The 10,386-nt window shown below is 41.4% G+C and overlaps 1 protein-coding gene across 1 annotated transcript; it reads left to right on the plus strand.

Annotated features, from left to right (window-relative positions):
• Positions 1 to 162: 162 nt before the first annotated feature.
• NSA2 (NSA2 ribosome biogenesis factor) lies at positions 163 to 5,845 on the plus strand. Its single transcript, XM_058823937.1, has 6 exons — positions 163 to 199; positions 427 to 614; positions 2,233 to 2,383; positions 2,725 to 2,904; positions 3,978 to 4,170; positions 5,576 to 5,845. Exons 1-6 carry the CDS (start codon positions 197 to 199, stop codon positions 5,641 to 5,643), a joined length of 783 nt encoding a protein of 260 aa, XP_058679920.1. The 5' UTR covers positions 163 to 196; the 3' UTR covers positions 5,644 to 5,845.
• Positions 5,846 to 10,386: the final 4,541 nt, after the last annotated feature.

Consider the following 10,386-nt stretch of genomic DNA (forward strand, 5'->3'; position numbering starts at 1 on the left):
GCCTCTTGGACCTCTCTCGCTCTGTTTCTCCCCCTCTCCCTGGCCTCGTCAAGTCCGGCGCGGACCCCTCGGGGGACGCGGACCGCAGCCTCTCCACGGAGAGGAACCAAAGAGGCGCACGGAAGCGTTTCCACTCGGCGCCACTTCCCAGGAGGCCCGCCCTTTTCGCCGCGGAGGAGGCCGCGGGGCTGCCGACATGGTGGGAGCCGGCGCGGGGGGATGCGGCAGCCGCGGGCGCGGGGCGCGGGGTCGGGCGGCGGGATGCAAACGGCGGTGCAGGGGAGGGATGGGAGACTGCGGGAGGCCGGGTGGGGCCCGCAGTGAGGGTACCGCCGTCGGGCCGCGGCCTCCCCGCGTGCGGCGGAGGAGCCGTCGCCGGCCCGCGGGCGGCCGTGCCCGCTGACCGCGCTGCCTGTGTGCCCACAGCCGCAGAACGAGCACATCGAGCTCCACCGCAAGCGCTATGGCTACCGGCTGGACTACCACGAGAAGCGGAGGAAGAAGGAGGGCCGGGAGGCGCACGAGCGGTCCCGCAAGGCCAAGAAGATGATCGGGCTGAAGGCGAAGCTGTATCATAAGCAGCGGCATGCCGAGAAGATACAGATGAAAAAGACGTGAGTGTCCGCCTCCTCTCTGATACCGTGCCGTCATCTTGACGCTTGAAGGATGAGATGAGACGTTGATATTGTTACAAAGAGCTCATTATTGCTTGAGTCGCATGTTATGGTCTTAAATAGCGATCGGGCTGTAGAAGGAAGGGGGCTTTGCCGCAGCAGACACATTTCAGTGTCCCTCTCTTTTAAATGAATGTTAACAATTTAGCTTCTAGAAGTACTTCCTGAGACAAGTGTTGATGGGCAGTAACCGCGACTAATGTAATCATGACGAAAAAAGTGAATGCAATTCTTAGGAGCTTTTATATCAGCTGCTGTGTTAGTGTAACGAGGCGGTATTTTTTAGTGGTTAATAGCAAATGTACAGTACCATACGAAGTATTTAAGCAGAAGATGAGGCCTGTCTGCAAGGATAAACAGCAGTGTCAATAATAGATGATAAAAGCATTTTTCTGTAAATTTTGAAAACTTGAAATCAAAGCTGTTAATGATGCCTGAAAACTAGGCAAGAAAGTAGTACTCCATAGTGTAAAGCCTGTAGAGCAGGTCTTTGTTTATTCGATGCTGGAAGTGAGGGGGATAGCAGCACCACAAACTCACCTGTCCGTTCTTTTTACAGAGAAAAGCTTGTCTGCTTTTTTTACTTAATGCACACATTACACTTTTGTAGCCTTCATTTTGAGACATAGTTTCTAACTGCATGATTACGTGAGCCCTTGTAGCACATGCATGGTTTCCGCAGTAGGTGGTTGCCAGCCTCCTGGTGGTTGTTTTTGGTGAAGGCTCCTTGGTCTTCCTCAGCCTTGAACTTTTCACCCCAGTTCCTGCAGGTGCTCTGTAAGATTGTCTGCTCCAGTAGGCAGTGGTTAGCTTTCTGCAGTTAGCTTGTTGTGCTAAATTTACAGGTTATTAAAACATGCATCATTCACATACCCTGCTACAAAGTAACTACTTCTTTTTGCATAGCTGCAGCTTTTTGCATAGCTCAAGCATTATCTTGTTGCCTCGGCATCATTAACATTCTCATTAATTGCTAATGAACTTCATACCTATCCACCGTGTAGTTTTTGCTGGTTTCAAAGTGTAGATAGCTGCTTTCCTGCTACTTTTAGAGGTGATGGGTTTATTAACCCTTTATTAGTTTGTGGGTCTTTTCTTCCCCCCCAGTAAACAGCCTCAAAATTAACAAAACTTGGCTCCTCTTACAAACACACATTCCTCACATGTGTAAGCATTGCCATCAAATCTCAGAAGAGGCATAGAATGGGGTTTTTTTGTCAGCAGAGAGGAAGGCTACCCTCTCTCAAAGTGCTTGGCTGTTTGCTTCGGGTCGCACAGAAATTCCTTAAAGAGGTGCATGTCTTTCTTGTGTTCCTGTCCTGGTAGGAAATGACAAGATTAAATGAAATTAGTAGTTTTACTTGAAAATTATTTAGTATTATTCCATATATATATATATATATATATATATATATATATTTCCTTAAATATTAATATATAATACTTCACAAATACCTCTTAAAGAAAACTTTGAGCAGGCACAGGCTAAGTTAAAATGGTATATCTAAAAATAAGTCTTTTTCCTTGTGTTGTTAATATTGGTTTTCTTTCTTTGCAGCATTAAAATGCATGAGAAGAGAAATACAAAGCAGAAGAGTGATGAAAAAACACCCAAAGGAGCTGTACCAGCATACCTGCTGGACAGAGAGGGCCAGTCCCGGGCCAAGGTCCTCTCTAACATGATCAAACAAAAAAGAAAGGAAAAAGCTGTAAGTAAATGTATCAAAGTTCAGATACCTAAAATAACAACAACCACTTTATATTGCTGATGCCAAGGTTATGTAACAGCCTTCAAGCAAAGACTGATTAAAACATGAAATCTTGAGTGACTGAACAGTTTAGGACAATGTGAGCAAATGCAGTATCTTGGTTTTTGGAACTTTAAAGTGCTATTTAAATAAGTGGCTATGAGTTGCATAACAACTATGGTCTAACCCTTTGCTTTCCAGAAATTTGATTTTATGCTTTGGTTTTTCCCCTTTCATTTAAATATGTGACAGGTAAGAATATTGACCTTTTGTTTTTTTTTTTTTTTTTACCCTCCTTCCAGGGGAAGTGGGAGGTGCCTGTGCCAAAAGTTCGTGCACAAGGAGAAACAGAAGTTTTAAAGGTGATTCGTACAGGAAAGAGAAAGAAGAAGGCATGGAAGAGGATGGTTACAAAAGTTTGTTTCGTTGGAGATGGCTTTACTAGGAAGCCTCCTAAGTACGAGCGATTCATTCGACCAATGGTAATGTTTTAGAGCCTAAAGAACATTTAAGTAATAATTCTTTTGAGTTACTGCTTTGATTTTCTGTGTTAAAGAAACTTTCTTGTGTGATTATGCACTTGATCATTATTCATGTAGAACATTCCTGTTGGTTTCCTTGCCAAAATATAAACCTCTAATAGCATGGCGGGTGGGGAGATGCCTCTAGAGTCCCAGTCTATGTTGAAATTCCTGCTTTTTTTCCTATAACTCAGATGATGCTAGTAAGTTAAAGCTATTAGCTTTTGCATTAGCATAGGAAAATCTTTTTCAAAAATACTTTGCATATATTTTAAAGATGACAGTGTCTTTTTCAAACTGCACTGATTCTCCGAACTGCAGAAGCCCACTCTGTTATAGGATTTCAGAATTCCCTCCTTTTGGCTTAAATAAGCTTGAAGCACAGTTGTGACTGTGAAGGGAAGAGCTGTGCCTCCTGTCCAGCCTTTACTTACTCAGCTGCAGGAGCAGTGCCTGGGTTCTATCAGCCTGGCAGCACACAGGCAGAAGAGCTGGATTCAGTGAGATAGTGTTGGTTTTATATAAAGAGCCATTCCTGTTCCCTTCCAGGACTCAACAGTCACTGTGCAGGCTGCCCGTTGAATTGTACTTAACTGCTAGTTTGATGGTCTTACACACCAGCCTTGGAAAGATTTTTTTGACACAGAAAAATTTATGGTACATAATGGTAAAGTACCCTCTATGAAGTGCAGGTCACTAGATAAAAACTGCTCTAGGAGATGGGTATTTCATATTTTGTCATACTTCTTCATGGAACAGAAATTGTCCAAGGCAACAAGTATTATTGTTGAGCTGCTACTAAAAATTGACATCCTGAAAACGTACATGGAAAGCTTTATCTTTTTATTAACTAGATTTTAAAATAAGTCTGTCAGTCTACAATAGGCAGATGGCATTCTGTATTCTAAGTTGTTTCATTCTTCCTAGTCTTTCTAAATATATAGAGATGAGGACATAATTCCCAGTGTTTAACTAGATCAGTTGTGAGAGTTTAAAGCAAATATTAACTCATTCTAACACTCTTTATGCAACAGGGCTTACGTTTCAAGAAGGCACATGTGACACATCCTGAACTTAAAGCTACTTTTTGCCTGCCTATCCTTGGTGTGAAAAAGAATCCATCATCTCCTTTGTATACACAGCTGGGAGTAATTACTAAGGGTACTGTCATTGAGGTGAACGTGAGCGAGCTTGGCCTTGTGACACAAGGGGGCAAAGTTATCTGGGGTGAGTAAATTTAACTAGTTATACTGCTGAACTACTTTTTAAAGTTTTTGATCTTCATTGCATCATGTGTTGTCAAGATCTCTATCCTCTAGTCATAGTTGATGGATTGTTAAAAGTTAGGTTTGGGCTGTAGCAGAAGCAACCAATAGCAACTCTAAAAATACATGCTTTAAGTGTTAATCTCCCGCTTTCCATTCACACTTGCAAAATCAAATTGGATAAAGTTCAGAGCAAAGACTCAGCTTACTTGCTTGTATATCATATTGAGCAATACCACAAATCTGTTACCATGTGAACCATGAGCAGTTGAATTACACTTGCAGTGGAAGTTCTGTGTAGGTGCCTAATTAACAGATTCTGCACCTGGGATGGGGCATCCATGGTTGTATGTATGGACTGGGGAACAGTAGGCTGGAAAGCAGTGCCATGGAAAGGAACATGGAGGTCCTGGTTGATGGCAAGTTGAACATGGCCAGCAGTGCCCTGGCAGCCAGGAGGGCCACCCGTGTCCTTGGGGGGCATCAGCCAGGCAGTGGAGGGGATTGTCCTGCTGTGCTCTGGGGCAGCCTCACCTCGAGTGCTGGGGGCTGCTCTGGGTGCCACAGTGTAAGAGAGATACAAAACTATAGGGGAGTGTCCAAAGGAGGGCCACAAACATGATGCAGGGTCTGGAGGGGGAGGTGTTTGAAGAGGGGCTGAGGTCATTTGGTTTGTTCCGCCTGGAGCAGAGGAGACTAAGGGAGATGTCACTGTGGTCTTCAGTGTCGTCACAAGAGGAAGCTGAGGGGCAGGTCCTGATCTCTTCACTCTTATGACCAGTGACAGTGGTGTAAGGTGACAGGATTTCAGGTAATAGCACCAAGCTGAGTCAAGGGAGGTTTAAATTGGTATCAGGAAAAAGGTTCTTCACCTAGGCTGTGGCTGAGCAATGGAACCGGCTCCCCAGGGAAGAGATCACAGCACCAGCCTGACTGATTTCAAGAGGCATTTGAACAGTGTTTTCAGGCACATGCTGTGATTCTTGGGGGTGTCCTGTGCCAGGACAGTCTAACGGCCAGAAGTTAGACTCAATGATCCTGGTGGATCGCTTTCAACTTAGCATATTCTGTGATCTTCATAGGATCAGACAGACTTCATTTAACAGAGGAGTTCACTTGGACAGTAGGAAACCGAAGATTTTTTTTTTTTTTAATCTCAGAACTCTAAATGATCCATTTATTAAAAAAGAGCCTTAGTATAATGTTTTGAGAACATAAGTTTACAGCTCAGTAGAAGGTAGATTTAGATATGCATTTGAGTCCCTGTGCTGTAGAGACTTGTTGATTGAATTTGCAAACATAGAAAGATCTAATCTGTAAGAACTACTTCCAGGTTTTGTACACATGTAATTCCCTTTTCTCTCTAGGGAAATACGCCCAAGTAACTAATAATCCAGAAAATGATGGCTGTATTAATGCAATTCTACTTGTTTAAATTGGATACCAAGTATTGGATGTGGACACCTACAAAATAAGTGGACTTTACCCAAATTTACAAAATCTTTGGAACCTTCAGCCATTCCAGAAGAGTGACCCTGACAAGCTGATGAGGAACTTCAGCCAGAAACAACTGCTCACATTTTTATATTTATGTTTGCTCAGTTGAACATTGTCCAAATAAAGAGATTTAATTTTTATTTCCTCGCGTGGTATGTATTTGATCTAAACCTTCTTGGTGTTTTTACAATAGCAGTTTCCTTGCTTAAGTATGTTGTACCTAATTCAGGTCACATTCCCATAGGGGAAATCTCCCATATGGGAAATACAGCCTCTATCTCACACAATGTCCTGCTGTAACAACTAAAGGTACAGAAGAAGGTACAGATCTTCTGGGAAAGAAGACCTGGGAGGCTGCAGCTGGAATGTTACTGCAGACTGACATTAGAAACTAAGCACCAAGTTTGATACCTGCCCCTGCAGAATCATGGGCTTGGGAACATGTGAGCAGCAATGGGGGTGTGTGTGACAAATGAGTGTTTGAGATTGCTTAAAAAATCACTGGCAAGAGCACCTGAAAGAAACAGATTTGATATTAAGCAACAGCACAACGAAGTTGATTGGCAAGATTTGCTCTACTTCTATGAGACAATTAAGGCACACTAAGGGAAAAAAGACACAACAAACCAAAAAACAAAATCTAGTAAATCAAAACAGAAATTAACCAAGAACTATCAAGGGTATATGTGTCTGTGTGTGTGTAACAAAAGGATAGAAAGGGCAGGGATAAAAAAGAAAACAGCCTAAAAGCCCAGCAGCAGTCAAACGTAACCATGTGTAACTTATAGCTTAAACTTCACTCATAACTGAACTTATAACAGCTTCAACAATTTAACAGAGGAATAACATTTAACAGGACTTAACCTAAATTGTAGGCTAACAACTTAGCAAAAGAGCAACACTTGATAACATTTAGCTTACGTCTTTACCTTACAGGCCTAAGTTAGATACCTAAGATACTTAAACATCTAAGAAAGCAGAATTTCTCCTAGATTTTCTGCAACATATGTGCACATGCATGCACACAGAGAACTAGTGCCTAAGGTATCTGTGAAACATTGTCCTCAAAGGTAGTGAAATACTCAGTCTGGATGCTTTTGATGTCCTCAGCAGCCAAAGGGTTGGGCCTCAAGGAGTGAGGGTATTCTTGTTCAGCAATCCTGTGTATACAACAAACAAGGGTTAGCTGGCTCTGAGAGGCCCCACTTAGAAGTTGCTATTTGCAGCCTGCTGCAGCTCAGGAGATGTTATTTTTGACCTCTGTTTGTGGGCCCGAGAGAGCGGATTTCAGTCATAACAATGTTTCATCCTGGCCATAGTTTTGGTCAGCCACTTTATTTGAAAGTGTTAGAGCAAAGATGTTAGGGCAGTCAGGCAAGAGAAACTGTTTTCAAGGCTCTTCATTATGAAAACAGGAGCTTGTTGTCAGCTGTTTCTGGGAGCGGGCAGTGTTCCTGATGAGCCCTGATGAGGAGGAGCTGAGCCCTGATGCTGTTCAGTCATGGCTGAGGCCCAGCAGGCTTTTGTCATATCACTGTGGTGCCTGGAAAAGGAGCAGGGGATGCACTACCACAGAGCAGGGTGAAAGATAACCACAAGGGCAGCTACTCTCTACCTGCCTCCTTACCTCCTGCCTTTCTCTCCTTTCTTTCCACGACTGCATTAATGGAATGAATTAATCTAGGAGAGTGTAGCACCTTAATTTCAAGCAAGAGAACAGTTTCAGAAGTTAATATGTATGAATTTAAAAGGGCTTAAATATGTGAACTTTGAAAATGGTTTGACAGTCTTGATACTACAATTATTTGTAGCAATTTTGGTGGCTTTAAGAAATACTGAAGAGAAGCTAAAGGTCACAAGCTTTAGCTGATCAATATATATTTAGCTTGCATTCTTGAAATAATAAAATAAAAATAAAAAAAAAAAAAAAACAAAAAAAAAAAAATCAAAGGCTACTTCTAAACTGGAAGCTTTCAGCAATGTTACAACTGAATTGGTAATCTTCCAGTCATGGATTTAGTGGCAAACAGAAATATTTTATCACTATAAATATCCACAATCACTACTTTATATTCTTACTCTTAAATAGTACTTCACTTCTAGCCAAAGAGTTTTTAGGACAAATTAAAAGTCAAATCCTAATAAATTTCTTCCAGTTTATACAGGCAGTAGTCACCTACAGCAGATTTGAGTATATCCAGGTGGGGAGATTCCACCACCTCTGAGTAACCTGATACAGCATTTGACCACTTCTAGTTTAAGCTAGTTTTTATTTAAATAGAATTTCCTATATTCCAGTTTTTCCCCAACGGGGCATCACAGAGTCTTAATCCATCTTTATATCCTGCAGTGATACATAGCCTCTGCCTCCTCCATAGATCTCATTAGGCTTTTGCCTTGATTAATGATTCCTGCACAGTTTAACTTCCCTTGAGCTTATCAGAAACATTCCATAAACAGGAACTTCTGATGCCTAACCAAGAAGGGGCACAGGAGATGATTGCTCATCCCCAATAGTATTCGAACATTACTTACCTGAACCATAGCCAGTGGAACGATATTATTATTACTGGACTTTGGAAGAATTCCAGTAATTGCTTACAGCCAGGATGATGATTAATTGATGTCTTAAGTCAGTCAACCTGCAATCCTATAAACAATGGTCCTAAGTGAAGCCCTTCTAACCCTCCTGGGCCACAGCAGGCTCCTCTGAGTGAAACACTTCCCACAGCTCACCAACTCAAGAGTTTGCAATACTCAGAGGATCCATGTCAAAAGCTAAAGATGGGACCTGAACTGATAGCTCCCCATACTGCTTAAGGCTCAACCCTCACTCCTTCAGAAATGCAAAGGCATTCAATATGAGTATTTCACTGAACTTAAGGGGAAATTTAGTAGGTATCTTTATCTTTGTACATATGCACATATACACACATATCTGTGAGTTGATTTAAACACACTATAGCAAGTACACTATAAGCATTGCCATCTCAGATCTATAATTATGTTATATTGTTGAGTAAATCCTATTGAATCTCTTCGTAAATGTTAAACTAGTCAATGATTGAGTGTTGCCAAGTCCTTTACAGATAAACGACTGACGAAGTCCAGAACTGTGACTGTTCTCAATCGTGCTCTATCAGCAGTTTGGAAAGCTGTGGCATCCCATCTGTAAGGAAAAGGAAGCATCCAAAATTCATATGTGCTTGTGGTTGAACAGAATGATAAAAGTCAGAGGATCCTCAAAATTCCATACTTAGCATGGAAATTGGTATGTTAGTCCTTGATCTCCTAGACTCACCAGTGGAGTTTGGATAAAGGGTAGGGTGAAAAGGAAGAGAGATGAGGGAGGGGGAAAAGGGAAAGGAAAATCCAGCTGATGGGGTGCCCAGGTCCTGGGGCACATGTGCACCTGAACTTCATGGAGTCACGGGGATACCTCAGCCCCATTCCTGCACTGTACCATGTTGTGCTTTATTTCGAGAAGCCAGAACAAGGATGTTTGTCCTGAAAAAGTGCTGCCCTACCTTAGTATGTACCCATCTCAGTCCATGTCCTGCTCTTGCTCACTGTGTAATTACCAACAAACCTTATCTTCTATGCTTCTACAAAAGTAAGGGGGTCCTCTGAATGTCATGACTCAGCAGGAGGTCTCCCTAATCTTTTTGCATTCCCTATCTCTGTGAATAATTTCAGATGGATTCTAATTCAATTTTTCTTTGTATGCTTCATCTCTCTAGTAAGTAATAGAGCGAATCTTGCCATCAAACTTTTTAAAGTAATGATTTGCAAATTTATATTAAACCTGCTTTTGCTAATACCTTTGACAGTGGTTCATTAAGCAACTTAAACTACTTGTGACATACACTTCCCTTCCACCAGGTATGTGTACACAAGGTTAAGACCCTCCTGAGCTTTCTCTTCTCCAGAGACGAGATCTGTTCTATCACAGACACTTCTCCTGTCAGGTTTCAGATCTGGAACTCAGACAGGAAGTCAAGGTAGCTGCTTTTGTACCATCTTCATAACTTCTCTTGTAGGATCCTACAAACACACTAACTGTAACCACAACCTGTCACTATTTCATTAGTGTAACACACTGCCCCACTCTAGACTTACTAACTTACAAGTATTTGAAAGTAAGAGAGGGTAACAAACCAGCAAGTTACTTGCTTGGAGAGAGGGCATTTTGTCAGAATAGATTAATCTCCATTTATTTCTATAAAGCAAAGTTCTTGTTGCTTTAGTCTTTGCTGAACATTAACAACATGAAGAGAATATTTTAATTTCCTACAGCTGTCTTGAAAACCTTTACTATATTTAGTGCTATAAATACATAACTTGTTGGCTGAATATCACAACTGCACTTAAGACATTTTAATCATGTTGCAGAACAGACATAAACAGCAGAATGCATGCCATAATGCTCAGAAGAGCTGATTCTGCTGCTTTTTTAAAAATAAAATCTGATGCAAAAGCTAAAGAAAATTATTTTCATTGATACAAGGGTTTTTAATTAATAATTTGTGATTTCTTAAAAACTTCTTTGTAGAAGACAGGTGGCAAAATTCATGTTCCAGTGCATTGAACCACTTTAAAATGTGCTTCCTATATAGAAGAAAAGGACTCAAATATTAAGAACCAAACAAAAAATAATCACAAAATAAGTTTATTACTACTT

This window comes from Ammospiza caudacuta, chromosome Z (genome assembly GCF_027887145.1).
Source record: "Ammospiza caudacuta isolate bAmmCau1 chromosome Z, bAmmCau1.pri, whole genome shotgun sequence".
In the NCBI taxonomy this organism is placed as follows: domain Eukaryota; kingdom Metazoa; phylum Chordata; class Aves; order Passeriformes; family Passerellidae; genus Ammospiza; species Ammospiza caudacuta.